Genomic DNA, 21,836 nt, shown 5'->3' with positions numbered 1-21,836 from the left:
TTGTCCTCTCACCATCATTTGTGTGTGTGTGTGAGCTCTATGCCCAATGTGGCTCGAACTCACCACCCCGAGATCAAGAGCCACATGCTCTACTGTCTGGGCCAGCTGGGTGCCCCGGGTTGTCCTCTCACTGTCTTGAAGGTATCCTTTGAAACACAAAGGGTTTTAATGTTAATTACACCCAATTTATCTAACTTTTTATTTTGTCACTGGTGTTTTTGGTGTCCTAAGAAAATATGGTGTATCCAAGGTCAGGAAGATTTATACTTATTTTTCTTATTCTTAGAATTATTGCAGTTTTAGCTGTTACGTTTAGATCTGTTATGCATTTCGAACTAATTTTTGTAGCCGGTGTGAGGTAGGGGTCCAGCTTTATCCTTTAGGATGTGGATACTGTTTCCCCAGCACCCATTTGTTGACACTGGTATTCTTTCCTCCGTTGAGTCGTCTTCGAACCCTTGTTGAAAATGAATCGACTGTAAATGTAAGGATTTAGTTCTGGACTCTTACTTCTTTTACATTGATCTGTCATCTATCCTTATGCTAGTACTGTACTGTCCTGAGTATTGTAGTTTGTAGCAACTTTTTAAATTAGGAGGTATGAGTCTTCCACCTTTGTTCTTCTTTTTCAAGATTGTTTTTGCTGTTGTGGGTGCCTTGCATTTGCATTCGAATTTTGGCATCAACTCTTCAATTTCTGCAAAGAAGTCAGCTGGGATTTGGATAGGGATTGCGCTGAATCTGTAGATCAACTTGGGAGCATTGTCCTCTTAACAATGTTAAGTGTTCCAATCCCATAAGCCTGGAATACCTTTCCACTTATGTAAGTCTTTAATTTCTTTCTAATTTCTTTCAATAACTTTTGTACTTTTCAGTGTACAAGTCTTATACTTAATTTGTTAAGTTTATTCTCAGTAACTTTATTCTTTTGGATGCTATTACAAATGCAATTGTTTTCTTAATTTCATTTTTTAGATTGTTCATTGCTAGTGTATGGAAAGACAATTAATTTTTGTATATTTATCTTGTGTTCTGCCACCTTGCTGAACTTATTCTAGTAGATTCAGGAGAATTCTTCAAGAATATAAAAGACCATGTCAGGGGCTCCTAGGTGGCTCAGTTGGCTGAGTGTCCAACTCCTGATTTCAGCTCAGGTCATGATCCCAGGGTCATGGGATTGAGACTGTGTTGGGCTCTGCACTGAACATGGACACTGCTTCAGATCCTCTCTCCCCCTCTCTCTCTCCCTCCCCCCATTTGCTCTCTCTCTGTCAAATAAAATAAAAACTTTAAAAAAAATTTATAGGCAGCTCTTTCTGCCCATGGTCCTGCCCCCGTGCTTTACAAAAAAACATCTTTTAGCACTGAAAAAAAGTTTATAAAAAATAAAAATAAAAGATCATGTCAGGGTGCCTGGTCAGCTCAGTCCAGAAAGTGTGTGACTCTTGATCTCAGGGTGGTGAGTTCGAGCCCCGTGTTGGATGCAGAGATTAGATAGGTAGATAGGTAGATAGATAGATAGATAGATAGATAGATAGATAGATAGATAAGTCATCTGCAAATAGAGATCGTTTTACTTTTTACTTTTTTGTTGTTGTTTGTTTGTTTTGTTTTAATGCTTATTTATTTTTGAGACACAGAAAGAGAGCGTGAGGGACCGGGGAGGGGGTGCGGTGGGCAGAAAGACGGAGACAGAGGATCTGAAGCAGGCTCTGCGTTAACCTCAGAGAGCCCAACGTGGGGCTTGAAACCATGAACCAAGAGACCATGACCTGAGCTAAAGTTGGACGCTTAACCTACTGAGCCACCCAGGTGCCCCACTTCTTCCTTCCTCATGTGAATGTCTTTTATTTCTTTTTCATTCATAATTTCCTTGACTATACCCTCCAAGCACAATATTGAATAGAAGTGGTGAAAGCAGAAATCTTTGTCCTGTTTCCGTTCTTGGGGGGAAAGCACCAGTCCTTCACCATTAAGTATGATGTTGGCTGTGAGTTTTTCATAGATAGGCTTTATCAAGCTGATGAAATTCCCTTCTATTCTAGTTTACTGAATGTGTTTATCGTGGAAGTATGTTGCATTTTGTCAATGCTTCTTCTGTATCTATGGAGATGGTTGTGGGGTTTTTGATCTTTACTCTATTAACATGCTATATGCATTGTTGGGTTTTTTTTTAATGTTTTATTTGTTTTTGAGAGGGAGAGAAAGAGACCACAAGTGAGGGAGGGGCAGAGAGAGAGGGAGACACAGAATCCGAAGCAGGCTTCAGGCTCCGAGCTGTCAGCACAGAGCCTGATGCGAGGCTCAAACTCACGAACTGTGACATCATGACCTGAGCCAAAGTCGGACATTTCACGGACCGAGCCACCCAGGCGCCCCTACGTTGTTTTTGTACCTTAGACCAACCTTACATTTCTAGTGTAAAACCCATTCACTTATGGCATATAATCCTGTTTAAATGTTGCTGGATATGGTTTGTTAGTATTTTGTTGAGGCCCCTTGCATCCAAAAGATATTTAGTGTGTACTTTTCTTCTCTTGTCATCTTTTTATCTGGTTTTGGAATCAGGGTAATACCGGTTTCATAGAACAATTGAGAAGGGCTGCTTCTTAAGCTCTTCTATATTTTATTTTATTTTTTTAATGTTTTATTAATTTTTGAGACTGAGAGAGACAGAGCATGAACGGGGAGGGTCAGAGAGAGAGGGAGACACAGAATCTGAAGCAGGCTCCAGGCTCTGAGCTGTCAGCACAGAGCCCGACGCAGGGCTCGAACCCACGGACCGTGAGATCATGACCTGAGCCGAAGTCGGATGCTTAACCAACTGAGCCACCCAGGCGCCCCAAGCTCTTCTATATTTTAAAGAGTTTGTAAAGGAAGGGCGCCCTGGCTGGCTCAGTCTGTAGAGCATGTAACTCTTGATCTTGGGGTCATGAGCTCGAGCCCCATGTTGGGCGAGAGCTTACTTTAAAAAAAGAGTTTGTGGGCACCCGGGTGGCTCAGTGGGTTAAACATCCAACACTTGATTTGGGCTCAAGTCATGAACTCACAGTTCATGAGTTCAAGCCCCACATCCAATTCTCTGCTGTCAGAGTGGATCCTCTGTCTCCCTCTCTCTCTGCCCCTACTCCACTCATTCCCTCTCTCTCTCTCTCTCTCTCTCTCTCAAAAATAAATAAACATTAGGGGCGCCTGGGTGGCTCAGCCAGTTGAGCATCCGACTTCGGCTCAGGTCTGATCTCACATTCTGTGAGTTCAAGCCCCATGTTGGGCTCTGTGCTGACAGCTCAGAGCCTGGAGCCTGCTTGAAATTCTGTGTCTCCCTCTCTCTCTGCCTCACCCCTGCTGCTCTCTGTCTCTCAAAAATGAATAAACGTTAAAAAAAATTTAATAAATAAAAATACATACATACATAAAGAGTTTGTAGAGAATTAATATTAGTTCTTTAAGTGTTTGGTAGAATTCACTGGTGAAGCCATCTGGACCTGAGCTGCTCTTTTGGGGAGTTTTTAAATTATGGATTCAATCTCTTGTTATAGATCTGTTGAGATTTTCTATTTCTTCTTAAGTCAGTTTCAGTAGTTTGTGTCTTTCTAGGAATTTGCCCATGTCATCTAAGTCCTGTAATTTGTTGGAATATAACTGTTCATAGTATTTCCTTGTAATCCGTTTTATTTCTATATTGTCAATCTTGTCAAAGAATCAATTTTTAGTTTTGTTGATTTTATTTACCATCTATTTCCAATTTCATTTATTTTCATGTTATCTTCATTATTTCCTTCCTTCTGCCTGCTCTGGGTTTAGTTTTCTTCTCTTTTCTAGTTTCTTAAGGTGGAATAGCAGGTTATTGACTGGAGATCTTGCCTCTTTTTTAAATATAGGTGTTTACAGGTATAAAGTTACCCATAAGTACAGCCTTAAGCTGCATCCTATAAAATTTGGTACATTATGTTTTCATTTTCATTCATCTTACAGTAGTTTTTAATTTCCCTCATGATTTCTTCTTTGATACATTGGTTATTTAGGAGCATGTGTTTAATTCCCACATATTTGTGGTTTTTTGTGTGTGTGTGTCAAGTAGATATTTCTAGTATGTGATTTGATTTTATTTTTTTTTAAGTTTATCGTTCATTTTGAGAGAGAGAGAGAGAGAGTGAGAGCAGGGGAGGGGGAGAGAGAGAGATAGAGAGAGAGAGAGAATCTCAAGCAGGCTCCTAGCCACCAGTGCAGAGCCCAATTTAGGGCTCAAACTCACAAACCATGAGATTATGACCTGAGCCGAAACTAGGAGACAGACACTTAACCAACTGAGCCACCCAGGCACCCCTCTCGTATATCATTTTAATTCTCTTGTTTCTTATACTGTATTTTTTGAGTTATTACTTAGTGGCTGCCCTAGGGATTACAATTAACAGCTTAATTTAAAATAGTCTACTCCAGGGGCGCCTGGGTGGCTCAGTAGGTTAAGTGTCCAACTTCGGCTCAGGTCATGGTCTTGTGGTTCGGAACTCAAGCCCCATGTTGGGCTCTGCTATGAGCAGAGCCTGCTTTGGATCCTCTGTCCCCCCCCTCTCTGCCCCTCCCCCTGCTTGCATTCTCTCACGCTCTTTCAAAAATAAACATTCTTTGAAAATTAAAAAAAAAGCAATATAGTTCATATTAATACAAACTTAATTTCATTGTATACAAAACCTTTACTCAAATATAGCTTCATTCCCCCCACTCTCCTTTTTACTATTATTGTTATACAAATTACATCTTTAGATATTATAAACCCCGCTAACACAGCTTTATAATTATTGCTTTATGTAATTGCCTTTTAAATCAGATAGAAGAGAAAAGAGTTATAAACAAAAACATATTTATATTGTCTTTTATAATTATTAGTGTGTTGACATTTGCTAGAACTCTCTATTCCTTCCTGTGGATCTGGGTTACTGTCTAGTGTCCTACCATTTCAGCCGGAAGGACTCCCTATAATATTGCTTGTAGGGCAGTTCTGCTAGTGATCAATTGACTCAATTTTTGTTTATCTGGGAATGCCTCAATTTCTCCTATGGTTGTTGAAGGATAGTTTTGCTAGATATAGAATTCTTGGCTGATGGTCCTTTTCTTTCAGTGCTTTGAATATGTCATCCCACTGTCTTCTGGCCTCAATAGTTTCACGTGAGAAATCAGCTGTAAATCTTATTGGGGACTCTTACCCATGATGCGTTGCTTTCCTCTTGCTGTTTTCAAGATTCTCTCTTTGTCTAGGTCTTTTCACAGTTTTGCTATGATACTTCCAGGTGCGATACATTCTTTCTTTGATGATCTCATCCAGTCTCAGGATGTTAAATGCCAACTATTTACTGATGACTCCCAGATCGATATTTCAAACCCAGACTCCTTCAGGATTCCAGACTCATATAGTCAAAAGCCTACTCGTCGTCTTCACTGGAATCATTACCTCAAACTTAATAGGGTAAAATGGAGATCCTAATCCTGCTTTCAAAAAAACAAATGCTCTGATCACAGTCAAAACTTACCCCATTTGATGGCAAATCCATCACCCCAGCTGTTCAGGCTAGAAAGCACGGAGTCTTTAACCACAGGGCTGTTGCACTTGTTTTTTGGAACACTTGTCCCCCAGATATCCTTATATCTTACTCTTCTCCTTCAAATCTTTTTCACATGTTACCTTCTCGGTGAAATTTTCCATTCTAAATAAGTTTCTTCCTCCCTCTGTGGTAAGGATTTACTCGAAGATTTAACATCTTCTCTTTGTAGAGTGGCCTGTAGTTTCACTAAAATGAGAATAGGTGTGGATTTTTCTTTTTTTATACTTATCCTATTTGGGATTTGTTGAGATTCCTTAACCACAGGATTCATGTATTTCATCAGTCTGAAAATTTCTCAGCCACAATATTTTTAAATATTGTCTCTTTCCCATTCTCTCTATTCTTTCCTTCTAATATTCTAATTAGATGAATGTTAGCTCTCATTTGGCCCTTCATGTTTCTTAAACTCTTTTTCATATTTTTGTTCTTTTATTTCTCTGTGCTTCATTCTGAAAATTTTCCTCAGATCTATTTTCCAATTTGCTAATTTTTCCTTCAGCTGTTATTAATCTCTTGTTTAACCTATCCATTTTTTTAATTTCAATTGCTGCATTTTTCTTTTTCCTTTTTTTTTTTTTTTTTTTTTTTTAAGATTTTGTTTTAGGCAATCTCTGTATCTGATGTGGGGCTCGAACTCACAAACCCAAGATCAAGAGTCACACACTCCACTGGCTGAGCCAGCCAGGCACCCCTGTAGTTGTTAAAGTTCCATTTATTTCTTTTTCAAATCTGTGAGTTCTTTTTTATATCTTTGTTATTATTTATTCCTTATGTTCTGAGTACTTTAAAAAGCATTTAAAAGTATGGAAACATACTTAATTTTAAATAACAACAAAGGCATCAGTGACACTATATGCCAAGCACTGTATTAGACAATATTATTAACTCATTTCTTTTCATAACATCCCTGAATAAGGAAATGGAGGCACAGAGAAGCTAATCAACTTACCCAAGGTCACCCAGATAGTAAATACAGCACTTGGAGTATAATCTAGGCAGGGCGACTTTAGAACCTATACCTTAAACCACTGTACCTTACTGCCTCTTTTATAGTTGAGTTGTCATCTGAAAAATTATGTTATCCGAAATCCTTGCTGTTTGCTACGTTTGTTCATTCTTGCTCATTGTGAATTATTTCTTTATGCAGATCACTTTTCAGTTGTTGTGGGAATCTTGCATGGGTTCAGGGAAGTTTTACACTGTTTCAGCCCAAGGGCATCCCTGGTCCAGACTACTTTTTTTTTTTTTAATGTTTTATTTATTTTTGAGAGAGAAAGAGAGAGAGAGAGCATGTGCGTGTATGCTTGAGCAAGGAAGGGGCAGAGAGAGGGGGAGACAAAGGATCCAAAGCGGGCTCTGCACTGAGAGCAGCGAGCCCAATGCAGGGCTCGAACTCACTAACCGTGAGATCATGACCCGAGCCAAAGTCGGCATTCAACTGGCTGAGCCACCCAGGCACCCCCAGAACCACTTTTAATGCCAATTCCTTATCTTGGACATTCCTAGACAATAGGGTATTGATTTTTTTTTTTAAATTGTGCTTGCATTTATTTATTTATTTATTTATTTATTTATGTAATCTCTACACCCAACATGGGGGTTGAACTCACAACCCCAAGATTAAGAGTCACATGCTCGGGGCTCCTGGGGGGCTCAGTCAGTTAGGCATTGACTGACTCTTGGTTTCAGCTCAGGTCAATCTCACAGCTCATGATTTTGAGCCCCACATCAGGCTCTGTGCTGACAATGCAGAGCCTGCTTGGGATTCTCTCTCCCTCCCTCTCTCTCTGCCCCTCCTGTGTGTGTGTCCCTCTCTCAAGATAAACTTAAAAAGATTCACACACTTTATCCACTGAGCCAGCCAGGCACCCAACAGGGTATAGACTTGAATTCAAAATCAACACAAAAAATCATCTTGTAGTTACAAATTCTCAGGAAAGTTTTCTGTGTGTTTTATTTTCTTTTTTAATGATTATTTATTTTTGAGACAGAGAGAGAGGGACAGCATGAGTGGGGGAGAGGCCGAGAGAGAGGGACACAGTACCTGAAGCAGGCTCCAGGCTCTGAGCGGTCAGCACAGAGCCCAACGCAGGGCTCGAACTCACAAGCCGTGAGATCATGACCTGAGCTGAAATCAGACGCTTAACTGACCGAGCCATCCAGGTGCCCGTGTGTGTGTGTGTGTGTGTGTGTGTGTGTGTGTTTTCACCCAGAGCCAGAAGCAGGTAGAAAATCTTCCTTGTTACCTCGCCGGGGATGTGTGTGTGTGTGTGTGTGTGTGTGTGTGTGTGTGTGTGTTTTAAGTCCACCCTTCAAAGGGTGTAGCCTTTTGAGGGTCTTAGCTTTATTTGGAAATTTCAATTCCAACCCCCTTTCTCACGCAGGCACCAAACTCTTCTGTCCCCTTGGAGGATTCAAACTCAAGCCACTTAATTCCTGCGACTGACACCCCTTTCTCTACTGCACCATATCCCCAGCCATGGCTGCTTCACTTTAACATTACACGTTTACTGCTATGGTTTTACGTTCCTGCTTTGTTTTGGGTCCCTACAGACTTTCCTTACTTTCTTGTGAGCCCAGCTATGCATTTAAAAGCTAGCATTTATCACCATGAGTCATCCTTCCCCCTCCCCCCCGAAAAAACCCCTCCTTTTATATTTGTTCCTATTGCCGTCACAGAATAGATCATCACCAGCAGGGTCATTTGGGAGAGGAGGTGTTTTGTTTTGTGTTTTTTTTACTGTGGAAAATTGGTAATTTGATATGATAGAGAACGCATTTTATTTTAGCCGTCAAAAGCAAGGCCACGCACATTAAAAATATACTATTTCATCCTTAGGTAGCATCTATAGGTGTGACAGGAGGATTTTCAGAATATTTCATCCAGCCACGGTGCCAGAAGTGGAAATGTCGCAGGCGTGTTTGCACTATGTCCTGGCCGTGGCTGACTGGTCCCAGACCGGCTGCCCCAACTCTCCCCGTGTTTTTCTACGTGTTGGTCACTCTGCCTGGAATAACCTCGTACATTCTCACCCTCTCCCCTGACATATCTAGCTAACTTGTATTTATCCTCAGAACTCAGCCCAGAAATCTTTTTTTTTTTTTTTCTTTTCTTCAACCAAGACCTTCCTTGGTTCTGGCCAGATGAAGTTAGTCTCTCCCTTCTTTGGATTTTGTGGGTAGTTTCCTTGTGATGCCCATTAAGACGCTCTTGATCTTTTTTTTTTTTTTTTCAACGTTTATTTATTTTTGGGACAGAGAGAGACAGAGCATGAACGGGCGAGGGGCAGAGAGAGAGGGAGACACAGAATCGGAAACAGGCTCCAGGCTCTGAGCCATCAGCCCAGAGCCCGACGCGGGGCTCGAACTCCCGGACCGCGAGATCGTGACCTGGCTGAAGTCGGACGCTTAACCGACTGCGCCACCCAGGCGCCCCTTGACGCTCTTGATCTTAATTGCCTGTTTGCATACTTATTTTCCTGCTGGTTTCGTGCTTGTCTAGGGCGGAAACTGGTATTATTCGTCCGGGCTGAAAAATTGAATTCCTAACGAGGGAGGAACTGGGCTTGAGGGGGAAGAGGGAAGATCTTGAGAGAAGGTGGGTTTGAAGACTCAGAAATGCCTTTGGAAAGAGAGATCTCCTGGCTTGTTATCCACAAGTTTGCTCTTTGCCACTATATCAACAGCATGTCTGTCTACACAGCAATCCTCTCAGGGTTCCCACAGTTTTTTGGCCTCCTTCAAGACAGCTAGTCTAACCCCAAAATGCCAGGTCCGGATTTGAGGTTTCCCAGCAACTTTTTTTTTTTTTTTTGGTGTTTTTTAAAAATGTCTCTTTTCTAACCGTGTATTGCTGGACCTATTAAAAAAAAAACAATCAATTTTTTGCATTAGAATAAACAGTAGCCATGGTCGATAGCATCCATTCACAGTCTTAAGGTTTGAAACCGACCCTCGGGTTTATTAAAGGAAGCCTTTCAATATCATAGGAATGCTATTTGCCCTTAGCAAACAGAGTTAAAAACTCAATTATAATAAGATACACAAGTATAAACCACTAAGACTTTAGACAAGTATAACGTGAAGTATAAACTGAAATTTAATGCCGATCAGGAAATAATTGCCAACCTCTCATTTATCTAATAAATTTATCTAGCAGAGTTATCTTGTTTCCTTAAGACATGTTTTCCCATCCTAATAATTTCTCATTACGTGACTAATTAAAGCTTGTCATCTCCAGCTTTGATTACATTTCTACCAAGTTTAAATTGGAAATGAGGCTTAAAATTTTATTTCCAGGGGCGCCTGGCTGGCTCAGTCAGCAGAGCATGTGACTCTTGATCTCAGGGTTGTGAGTTCGAGCCCTGTGCTGCGTGCAGAGATTACTTAAAAATAAATCTTGGGGCACCTGGGTGGCTCTGTCAGTCAAGCACCTAACTCTTGATTTTGGCTCAAGTCATGATCTCAGTTGTGAGATCGAGCCCTGTCTGGCTCCAAGCTGGGCATGGAGTCTGCTTAAGACTCTCTCTCTCTCTCTCTCTCTCTCTCTCTCTCTCTAAGGGCCGCTGGGTGGCTCAGTCGGTTAAGCGTCCAGCTTCAGCTCAGGTCACAATCTCACAGCTTGTGGGTTTGAGCCCTGAGTCAGGCTCTGTGCTGAGAGAGCCCGGAGCCTGCTTTGGTTTCGGTGTCTCCCTCTCCCTCTGTCCCTCCCCTGCTCACGTTCTGTCTCTTTCTCTCAAAAATAAACATTTTAAAAAAAAAAAAAAAGGTCCTCTATTGTTTTGTTGAGAGAGAATGCCCCTCCCCTGCTCATGTGCACACACGAGCTCTCTCTCAAAAATAAATAGATACCATAAAAACAAAATAAACAATCTTGTTGAAAAAGGCATATCTCCCTTTTACAGATAAAGACTGAGTCTTAAAGAGATCACACAGCAATAGTGATGATGTCAGGATTCGAAACCTGCTAGTTTGACCCCCAAATTCACATTCTAAACATGACATTGAACTGCCTGATTTCCAGCAGGTCACAGGATAAACTAGATAACTTTGAGTGCGTCGGAGTAGAGCTTTATGATAAATCTGTATGTGAAAAACAAACAAACATGCAAAAAGATAATCCACATGAAAATATAATTTATTTTAGAGTTGGAACAGAAAGAGTACATTCACCACCCACTGACCTATGCCTCGTATTTATTTGAGTTCATAGTTCTGTAAGGCAAATAGTATGAACCCTGTTTTAACATGTTCCTCGGTTTTACGTGGCCCGAGAACTCCCTTAACCATTAGGTTAATAGCTTCTGGTTTGGACCCAGGCAGACTTGGGTTCAAATACTGACTTTACCCCTTAACCAAATACGTCAAACTGAAGAAAGCCGTTCTGTGAAATGAGGTAATCTGTAAAATGGGGGGGTAATAATACCTACTTAAAGGGTTGTCCTAAGGATTAAATCACATAACAGTTGAAGGAACCTGACACAATGCTTGCCATATGGTGAGGCTTCTATCAATGGTAGTTTATAACACTAAAGCCAAGAGAGAGTTGGTAATCTCAGAGATATGCAAATCCAGTTACGTGGTGAAGCCACCATAGGAACTCAAGTCTGTATCATCCACACTCTTTCCATTATACTATGTTGGCAAGCTATTTTAAGTCTCAAGAGTCCAGAGTTCCAACTCTCCAGATGAGTATAATTTTTAATATTTTTCTATTATAAATGTAATATACTCATAAAAATATAAATCAACCTTACTACACAATCCAGAATTAACCATTAATATTTTATTTTCTTCCTGTCCACATTTTCTGTAAAGGTTTCCTAACTCATATACTTTCACCGGCAACAGTATAGGACAGGGCTTGGCTCCCATTAATAATAAGAATTCTGCTCTTTTGATATATGTCAAATGGTGTGCTTAACCTACTATATGATTAGCGGAATTAAAAATTCTTTCCTTCAATGTGTATTTCTTCTTTAGCGGATTGCCTGTGCCTGTTCTTTGCTCGTTTTTCTACAGGGGTATTAAGTGTTTCATCCTTCGAATTTGCTTTCCACCATACAAAAAAAATACAACAACAAAAAAAATCTGCCTGGTAGTCCAGGACTGCTGAACTCCGGCCAAAGGCCACAAAACCCCGATCGCCCACTAGCGAACTTTATAGACCAGCGGGCGCCTTCTTTCTCCAAGGTGGAAGCAAGGCTTCCACAAATCACGAGGGCGCGAATTGCTGCAAAGGCGTTGGCTCTCCCGGCTTCTGGAGGAACGTCTCGCGGGATCTCAGCCGTCCTTGGGGCCTCGGACTGAACTACAAATCCCGACATACAATGCGCCTCAAGGCCCAAGCGCCCGAATGAAGGCTCAGGTCCAAGGTCATGTGTCTAACTGCGTAAGACGCCCGGTCATCTCTCCCACGCCTTTTTCTGCAGCTTCCACCTTGGCCGCCATTTTGTGAGGGAGGTTATGGAACCTCTGAGCCCCGCCGACTCTATGGTTGAGCATTTCGGGGATCGACCAATCGGAAGCCAGATCTCGGAGGAAAACCCCGCCTTCACCCGCATGGAGGCGGGAACTGCCACGAAGCTCCTGTGGAGAGAGAGGAAGAAGCTGCGGAAAGCCAATAAGAAAGGAGGACTTGAGGACGCTAGCCAATAGGGATGCGGGGGGATTGCGGCCAATGAGAGTGGTGGGACCTCGGGACACGTGGGTGGGGGAGCTGGACGCTGAGACCTAGAGCTAAAGCTGGGAGGTGAGTCAGTCACCTTGAGCGGGGCAAGCGCTGTGGTCCGAGCAGGGGCAGCGGGGCAGTGGGAGTGCAGGTGACTTGGGGCCGGAAGCCAGCGATTGGCAGGGGTGTGGGCTGGGCTGTGCGAAAGGGCGTTTGCCCCCACGGCCGGGAGAAGCGATGGGCGTCTATATCCTTAACTATTAATGTTAATTCCCAACGGTAATGAGCGATTAACTGTCCCCACTAAGGCGGGCCGAGGACAGCTGTGTAAAATGGGCAAGACTCTGCACGGCACCTACCCAGTAGCTGCCTCCAAGTCTTCCCGGGGGACCATCCTCTTTAGCAACATTTCCTCCCTGGGGTTCGGGCCTTTTTCCTCTACTGAAGATCTCCGTGACCTTCCTTTGCAGATCCTTTCGCGCTATCCTCTGACCTCTAATGCCCTCCTCATCTGGGGCACGGTGCAAGGAAGGAACAACGTGGTCCAGGGAGGACGGGCGGGGTGTAGGAGACGACCGAAGGGCGCCACTATAAGCAAACGACTAGGTTGCCAATGAATCTTTTTTTCCTCTGCAGAGTGAGAAAATGCAGACCACCGGGGCACTACTCATTCCTTCTGCTCTGGTAAGCTGCGGCTCCGGTGTGATCTGTAGTGCCCGATGTGGGAGCCATCGATGTTTAATGAATGAACTGAGAGGAGCTTGACATCCTGATGATGTTGGCTCTCTGGGGAGGCCATAGTGATGCAGTTAACCCCTGTTTATTGAGACCTGTACACCAAGCTTTCTTGGCTTTGGAATGTGATCGGAGTCTGGATATGACCTTTACCCCCATTCTGGCTTGGCCATAGCCGGATAGCCCACGGAGGCAGTCATTCTCAACCTCGGCTGCGTGTTGGAATCATCTGGGGAGCTTTAAAAAATCCTGATGGCCAGGCTACACCCTATGGTGGTGGAATCCATGCATCTGTATTTTTTAGAACTCCCCAGGTGATTCTCATGTTCAGCCATGTTTGAGAACCACTGCCTTCCACTGAAATATTTCAAGAAAGCCACGTTACAGAGGGCTCTGCTTAGATGGTTGTTTCAGGAGCCTCACCAGGCTTACTGGCCCAGTCCATTCAGGGAGTGTAACAGTGAGTACACTTCAACAAAATAAGATTTCCCCCTTCTGATTCTTTGGTGATCTGGCTCCAAACCCTCCTACCCGGTTTGATGTTAGTGTGGGTTCTTGTTCCCTTCTGACATATCGACAAGAGCTGTGCCCATGGAAGTGAACTTTGGTACCTGCTTTTAAATGGGAAAGTTGCCACTGCCAACTACACCTGGGTCTCAGGGCATCGGTCTCTGGTGCAGGCCTATCCGGTAGGAACAGGAATACGTTAATTGACCTTGAAATATATTGGGCTTGTTTCCTGTTGGTAATTGTAGTTGTTTTTGACAGGAGTTCGGCGTGTGGGTTTTTCTGTACCCCTTGCTTGATCTGGAGCATGTGTCTTTCACTTTGCAGATCCGCTGTTGTACCCGGGATCTCATCCGGCCTGTGTCTGCATCCTTCTTGAGTAGGTCAGAGATCCCATCTAAACAGGTAAAGGAATATGGGCCCTCTTATAAATTTGGGGGCATCTGGCTGGCTCAGACGGTGGAGCATGTGACTCTTTATCATAGGGTTGTACGTTTGACAACGTGTAGAGATTACTTAAAAGTGTAGAGATTACTTAAAAATAAAATCTTGGGAGGGCGCCTGGGTGGCTCAGTCGGTTAAGCATCCGACTTCGGCTCAGGTCATGATCTCCCAGTTCGTGAGTTCGAGCCCCGCGTTGGGCTCTGTGCTGACAGCTCAGAGCCTGGAGCCTGCTTCACATTCTGTGTCTCCCTCTCTCTCTGCCCCTTCCCTGCTCATGCTGTGTCTCTCTCTGTCTCAAAAATAAATAAACATTAAAAAATAAATAAAATGAAATCTTGGGAAATAATTACTTTCTCCAGAGAGGGGTTCTTCAAGATAGTGGACTGCGGGCCAAAGGGGGAGGACAGACAACCCATGGTGCCTTAACAGTTCTAAGTGCCCCAAGGTGAGAGCACCGGAGGTGAGAAGTTTGCAAAAGTGAGGAGGTCTCCCTGGCCCCTGGTCTGAAAATGGGCCCGGAGACTAATTCCCGGCATGCCCTGCAACCTGGGCAGGCTATACCTGCCAGGCAGTTTGCCAACGGTTTCGGGGCCCCGGTAGGTCGGGTCGGGATGGAGTCAGCCACCTGTCCTTAGGCCTCACTACCTCTCTCCTTCCCGACTTGCCCCTCTAGCCGTCCTACTGCAGCTCCCCGCTCCAGGTGGCCCGGCGGGAGTTCCAGACCAGTGTCGTCTCCCGGGACATTGACACAGCAGCCAAGTTTATTGGCGCCGGGGCTGCCACAGTTGGTGTGGCTGGCTCAGGGGCTGGCATCGGAACAGTGTTTGGCAGCCTGATCATTGGCTATGCCAGGTAAGATGGGGGGTGGCCTAGAGCATCTCCTAACAAATGCCACCCTGTCTGGGAGAGGCCTCAGTGGGAGCTCCCACTAGCTTGGGGGGGATTTCATCGACCTCCTGTTCTCTCCAGGGATCTCCGAATTAGAATTTAAATACATTTCCAGCCTGACTCATTTAAACTTAACCTTGTTGGCACGCTGCTTCCCTGTCTAGATCCCCAGGATCTAGACAGGCTAGGCCCTTTCCCAGTTTCAGCAGCCCCCAGTCACCTAACTGACGCGTGTCCTCTCTCCCTCCCCTCTTCCTCTCCCCTTGGCTGGCATCGATCTCTTGTCCCTGGCAGGAACCCGTCTCTCAAGCAGCAACTCTTCTCCTATGCCATTCTGGGCTTTGCCCTGTCCGAGGCCATGGGGCTCTTCTGTTTGATGGTCGCCTTCCTCATCCTCTTCGCCATGTGAGGTTCCCCGAGGGTCGCCCACCCGTCCCTGCTGCTTGGACTTCAGGCCGTGCCTGGTGCTGGAGTGTGCTAAGCTTTACCATTAAACACAACGTTTCTGTAAACCCATATGCCTGCGCCTCTCTCCTTTGCCCCTGGGGGGGGGGGGGGGGCTTGGTGGAAAGGAGGGACAGGGCAGCGGGATCGGATCACCAGTTGGTGGTTTGGAACTCCCCAGGGCTGAGAAATAGCACTGCAGTGATGTAAGAACATGGAGGGTTCCCTTCGCTCCCCAGAGGGAGCACGGACTTGTCTGAGTGATTGGTGCTTGTTTTTCCCTTCAAGTGTAATACAACAATAGGTCACCCTTTGGAGGGGCCTAATTGGCACCAAGGTCTCATCCAAGTGTTTTACGAGTGTGTCAGCCACCCTAGAATTCTAGGTACAGTGGTTATACCTGTTTGGCACATGAGGGGACCGGGGCTTAGGGAAGCACAGCGTAACGCGTCCAGTGTGACAGAGCTGGTAAGTGGAAGAATTGGGGAGCCCACCTCAGGCCTTTAACCCTTTAACTGCCTGTGTTGTCCCCTCTGTTTTCACTGTGGCCACACGATGAAGGTGGCACGGACAGGGAAACCGTCCCAAAGAAGTTACAGAGGCCCGTTGGAAAGAAATGGAGGGCGGCCTCCTGGCTGCGTTTAGCCCCGCTTGTACGTTTTCTTTTCATTCTCAATTAGTCTTCTTTGAGTGTCTGAACGTTCTGGGAGGTACAGTCCCTTTTCTTGGAGAATTTACAATCTTAGCCTTGGGAGGGGTAAGATGGGTGAGGTTTTTGTTTGTTTGTTGTTTGGTTTTGTTGGGATTTTTTTTTTTTTTTTTTTTGGTCGGTTGGTTGGTTGGTTTTTGGTTGAACCAACTAACGAATTGCTTAGAGAGCCTTGTGCCCATCTTTATCTCAGCCTGTGCCCAGCAGGCTTCCCCAGCTTGGCTAACGTGGGGCTGACGGCCCAGCTGGTAAGTCCACAGCGGCTGCTTCCATTAGCTACAGCCCGAGCAAAACGTACCACGCTTTGTCTCCAATTGGATGGCTTCTAAAGGAGTAAAAGTGGGGTCCGCTTGTGAAAACCCTATCCCTCAACTTAACTCACAACTTGGGGGAGACAGTGAAACCAAGAATATCCCTAATTAACGTCAAGAACACCTTCTTAGCTGAAGGGCAGCTAGCAAAGAGGGTTAAAGACCAAAAACTGTGAGTTTAATAAGAATGGATTGAATTGATACGCAAAGAACAATCCTCAAGTGGTAAATAAACACCCTCCTAGTTGTCCCGGGGAAGGCAAGGAAATCTAAGGTCCTGCCCTTAAGGAGTTTGGGGCCTGAAGAGAGTCCTTAAACCATGAACAGTATTGCAGGACCGTGAACAGTAAACGGTACTGCACGTTGAATACCTGGGTATGAAAGCCGCGTGCTAGGGGTGCCTGGGTGGCTCGGTCGGTTGAGCGGCCGACTTCGGCTCAGGTCACGATCTCACGGTCCGTGAGTTCAAGCCCCACGTCGGGCTCTGGGCTGACCGCTCGGAGCCTGGAGCCTGTTTCGGATTCTGTGTCTCCCTCTCTCTCTGACCCTCCCCCGTTCATGCTCTGTCTCGCTCTGTCTCATAAATAAACGTTAAAAAAATTTAAAAAAAATCATAAAAAAAAAAAAAAAAGAAAGCCACGTGCTATAGATGAGGAAAAGCAAGGAAGCTAGTGTTGTAATAACATCAGCTAACGTTTGAGGACCTGTATGTCTAGCATAGTGCTAAGCACTTTCTGTGAATGGCTTCCAACATCCCTATGAAATAAGTCATTTGGTGGGTAAGGAAAAAGAAAGGCAGGTGTGGGGACCTGTGAAAGGCACACAGCAGATTAGTGAAGCTGGAATTCAAATTCCAGAACCCAGGCTCTTAGCACTGTGCCGATTCCTCTAAGCTTCACAGAAGTTCACCGACCTGCTCCGTATCACACACAGCAGGCCATGGATTCCAGTCCGGGCCCCTCTAAGATTCATTCAACAAGCGATGGTCGGCTACCACAGGGTTTCTCAACCTTGGCACGTCTGGGGCCAGACGATTCATTGTTGTGGTGGGTTGTCCTGCTTTGGTCCTCTTAGCCTCTTTCCCTTAAGTAATTCTCTCAAGGTTGTCCACCCAGTGACAGACCCTGAAGCGGAGCCCAGGAATCTCCAAGCAAAAGACAAGGAATGGAACTAAGGTCGAACTGGCCGCCGAGGTGTCCCCAAGGGAGCAATGGATTAACTGGTAATGTTATGAAAACGGAACGGAGTAACCCTTTGGGATGTCAGGCTGGCATCCTTGCCAGGTCGCTACCCTCTAATGGTAATCAAGGCATGGCCTCCAGGGAAGATGGTTTTTGCCAAGGGGCTGGCGGGAATTTACCTTGGTCATCGGCTCCAAACAGCCTTGGAATCGCTGGACTTACGAGTCTAAATCAGCCAAGTTGAGAAGGTAGTTGGTGGACCCGTGGAACCCTAGAGAATCAGGGGAGAATGCTTCCCCAACCTGTAGCAAGGCTAGTCAGTCCATTACCAATGAGATTCTTTAGTCTATGGTCCGTGGGTGGAGCCATTTTGCTTAGTGCAAAATATTGGTAAGTAGACACAGAGGTGTATTGAGAGAGGACCCATTATGTTCATTATATTCTCAAGAGAGGTAGTGACCCCTACCTTAAAAGTTCAGCATGGGGGCGCCTGGGTGGCGCAGCCGGTTAAGCGTCCGACTTCAGCCAGGTCATGATCTCGCGGTCTGTGAGTTTGAGCCCCGCGTCGGGCTCTGGGCTGATGGCTCAGAGCCTAGAGCCTGGAGCCTGTTTCCGATTCTGTGTCTCCCTCTCTCTCTGCCCCTCCCCCGTTCATGCTCTGTCTCTCCCTGTCCCAAAAATAAATAAACGTTGAAAAAGAAAAAAAAGTTCAGCATGGATTTGGGAGTCAGAGGGGAGTGCAAACACCATCCCTGCCACTTCCTAACTGGGTGGTTCACTCCCCTGAGACTCAATTTCCTCATCTCTAAAATGGGGATGAGGACAATTCATGGTGGTTGGGACAACCACGTGAGCTAATACAAGTAAACACATACAAAAAACAATTTAATATAGCTATTATTACTTAGAAGCCTCAAACCGCCAGTCCAAGTTCTGAGTTTTCCTTTTAGTCCAGGGTTTATGACCTGGATGGGAGCTCTTAATCTATCCCTGGCATCGAGCCCAAGACCAAAGGCCGGGGGCCCTGTAGGGAAAGGACTGCTCCGGAGGGGCACAGGACTTTGGGGAAGGGAGGAGAAGGATCTTCATGATTTATCTTTTTTAGACAGGGTGGAGTGACCTGAACTCTAGGACACTCGCTGGCCTCTGTCCTTGGGGGAGGACACTTGCCTTGAGGTCATGAGCAAGGTGCTACCAAATTTTGTTGCACTAAGAGATGGCTCAGTGCAGGGCACTCTCCAGTGCTTGGATCCAAATTCAGGTGGGAAGATGGCTTAGTTGGTCATCTATCCCCAGAGGACATGGGAGAAGCTTCAGAAGGCACACTCCTGCCCTCTGGCCACGTTGCCAGAAAAGCCGCCAGGTGTTTTCTTTCAAAAGTCGGTCAACACTGGACGAAGTAATGCCAGCTTGAAACATTCTGCTAGCCTCTTCCTGGCCCTTCTTGTCCCCAGCTTAGAGGCTTCCTGGAGTTCCCTTGGTAAGTAAGTGGTGAGCTGGTCCTTTAAGCAGCTGCCATGCTCTACAGCCCGGGCAGGCCTTGACTTGAAGATTCATTGTGCAAGCTTGGCCCAGCCCCTTGGAAAGAAAATGGAGGAGGGGGGGAGGAAGGAGGGAGAATTCTAGAGATCGTTCATGGCCGGGGAGGAGGCCAACTGGCTACCGTGGCCTCATTTCCTCTCTGTCCCCAGGTCTGCAGCAGTTACTAGTTCCTAGAGATACAGGATGGGTGCCCCATGTTTTCTGCCCTCGATTATGTCATATGCAGTAGCTAGACAGATGAGTAACCAAACCACTAAAGTAAAAAGTAGGTGCTATAATAAAGGCATGAATTACTCCCGAGGATGGAGTAATTGTAAATGACTAGTTAATAGTAATAATAATACGCCTGGAGGTGGTAAGGTTTGGCAGAGAACGTAGTATTTCAACCTGCCTCGAAGATGAGTAAGAATAAGAGTTAATAATTATTGAACATTCACTCCGGCCAGGTATGGTGCACATTCATTCTCACATCATCTCTGCTTTATAGCTACTGTCATGTTACCAGTATTACTGATGAGGGACAGAGGCTCGGAGTTTCAAAAACTAGGGTTTCCCCTGGTGGAGTAGAGGGGAAGAGTATTCCAGATAGAGAAAATATGAGCAAAGGGGCGCCTGGGTGGCTCAGTCGGTGAAGCGTCCGACTTCGGCTCAGGTCATGATCTTGCGGTTCGTGAGTTTGAGCGGGCTCTGCGCTGACAGCTTGGAGCCCGGAGCCCGCTTCGGATTCTGTGTCTCCCTCTCTCTCTGGCCCTTCCCTTCTCAAGCTCTCTCTCTTAAAATAAATAAACATTAAAAAATTAAAAAAAAAGAAAAAATATGAGCAAAGGCCTGGAGGAGAGATGGTACATGGGCAAATGGGAGGCTAATTATTTGGACGGTGCTTGCCACTCTACAAAACATTTCTGGGATTGTCACACATCATCCTCAGAAAAGCTCTGAGAGGTAGGAATCCTCACCATCCTCTGGATGCAGAAATAGACTCAAAAGAGGATATGTGCAGAGTGGTACAGATGAAGAGCTGGGCTCTCTTTCCTCTGGATCTAAGGTAAATGTTTTCTGTCCATTGAAAACAACAGTCCGGTAGTAAGGAGGGGACCACACCGAGGAACCCTCTCACCCCGTGGGCCAACTTCAGGCCTCTGCAGTCTGGAGCCGTGGAGTAATGGAGTATTGTTTTTCTTGGTGTGAGATTATCAGCGAGTCGACTTTTGACCATCTTCCTAAATAAACAATACCCAAACAAAATTCCAGAATCCTCCAAACGTGAATAAAACATAATCCGAATAGGCAATAGATGCACACAGTGGTTAGAACTTTTTCTCTGGAGGGGCAGCTGGGGGGCTCAGTTGGGTGACTCTTGATTTCGGCTCACATCACGATCTCACGGTTCATGGGTTCAAGCCTTGCCCGGGGCTCCACTCGGGTAGAGCCTGCTTGGGATTCTCTCTCTGCCCCTCTCCCACTTTCGCGCGCGCGCGCGCACACACACACACACACACACACACTCTCTCTCTCTCTCTCTCAAAATAAATACATTAAAAAAAAAACCAAAACAAAAAAACTTTTTCTCTGGAGTCAGACAGATTTGGCTTACAGCCCCAAATCTGTTGCTTGCTCTCAGCGTGACTTGTGTGAAGTGACAGAACCTCTGTAAGCCTCTGTTTTTCCATCTATCAGAAGGGACTAATAATAGTACTTCATAGAGTCGTTGAAAGGAATAAATAAGACAAGGTATACAAAGTACTTGGCACATATTAAGCACTCAATAAATGTCAGCTAAAGAAACAAACGTCGAGCCTCAATAAACGTTCGCCATTATCATGCAAGTCCATGGTCCCTTACTGGAAAATTCACGACACAGTGAAAACTGGACTTCTCTTCTAAAAAACAAGCCGGGCGGCTAAATATAATAGAGTGCGGCTAGTTGTTTGGCTTGTATGAATATTCATACACTTTGCTGTCGAAATACCAATGTTGTTACTGGGTGCTGCTCCAGACCTTCCTGGAAGCGTTACTCTAAATTCTGAAACACATCTGGCCAAGGGTGTCCCGATAAGACTATGAGCCTGTGTTCTTGCCAGGGAGACAAGGGAAAGCTTTTTTTAGAAGGCTTCTGTTTTTCTTAGTCCATAGTATGGTCTTTCACCTTACATGTCTCTGGGGTCTTGAGGAAGCCTCCCAGAATTTAAACTCACAGTCCCTTGATTCCTGTGTCTTCAAGGACTTGTGGGAAGAAAAAAAAAAAAAAAACAGACACGAGCTTGGAGTCAGGAGGCCTGATTTTTCTTCCTTTTACCAAGCTTCTCTAGGTCTGTTTCGTTATTCCTATGGCAACGCCTAGCAACAGTGCCTGGCATTTAGTAGCCCCTCCATAAATGTATACTGGATACACTCAAATGCGGGAGTTTTTCACTCGCAGGCTCGGAGTCCTTCCTCTTGGTCCTGTTGCACGCCGGGGGCAATGGCAGCCTGCCCTCCGTGGGTGAAAGTGCGGGGAGCAAGGATAAATTAGAGGTTTTCAGACAGTAAACGAGCCCTCAGCAAGTCGGCTCATCTACTCGAAGCTCCCCCAAGGAAGCTGGATCCCCAATTCTATCCCACGGACACAACCGAGGGTCGCTCCCGCTAAGGGTGGGGAGAGGATCCTTCCTTCCTCCTCTTGCCACACTTGAAAATAAAATATTCCACGGCACTGGGCTCTCGGCCGCACCTCGACGTCCCGGCACGCCTCAGATCCTCCTCCCACAAAGCGGGGGACCGACGCAGGCCCGTAGCCCTGGCGGAGCCGGCTCGCTCCCACCCCCT

At 45.4% G+C, this 21,836-nt stretch overlaps 1 protein-coding gene across 2 annotated transcripts; it reads left to right on the top strand.

Annotated features, from left to right (window-relative positions):
* Window positions 1–12,250: 12,250 nt before the first annotated feature.
* On the top strand, window positions 12,251–15,356 carry ATP5MC1 (ATP synthase membrane subunit c locus 1). 2 transcript variants are annotated; one of them, XM_015078600.3, is made up of 5 exons: window positions 12,251–12,351; window positions 12,907–12,954; window positions 13,840–13,917; window positions 14,630–14,808; window positions 15,139–15,356. In XM_015078600.3, the coding sequence occupies exons 2-5, from the start codon at window positions 12,916–12,918 to the stop codon at window positions 15,251–15,253; spliced, it is 411 nt and encodes a 136-aa protein (XP_014934086.1). In that variant the 5' UTR covers window positions 12,251–12,351; window positions 12,907–12,915; the 3' UTR covers window positions 15,254–15,356. The 2 variants fall into 2 exon arrangements, with proteins under 2 accessions (XP_014934086.1, XP_014934085.1); XM_015078599.3 differs by having other exon boundaries at window positions 12,314–12,421.
* The last annotated feature ends 6,480 nt before the right edge of the window (window positions 15,357–21,836 follow it).

This window comes from Acinonyx jubatus, chromosome E1 (assembly GCF_027475565.1).
Source record: "Acinonyx jubatus isolate Ajub_Pintada_27869175 chromosome E1, VMU_Ajub_asm_v1.0, whole genome shotgun sequence".
NCBI lineage: Eukaryota > Metazoa > Chordata > Mammalia > Carnivora > Felidae > Acinonyx > Acinonyx jubatus.
This window is presented reverse-complemented; position numbering and strand designations above follow the sequence as displayed.

Bases quoted from the DNA above. Each gene is read 5' to 3' on its own strand.
- ATP5MC1 (XM_015078600.3), top strand. From the start codon at position 12,916: ATGCAGACCACCGGGGCACTACTCATTCCTTCTGCTCTG. The intron at 13,918-14,629 runs GTAAAGGAATAT...TTGCCCCTCTAG, and splicing joins CAGAGATCCCATCTAAACAG to CCGTCCTACTGCAGCTCCCC. The intron at 14,809-15,138 runs GTAAGATGGGGG...TGTCCCTGGCAG, and splicing joins CTGATCATTGGCTATGCCAG to GAACCCGTCTCTCAAGCAGC.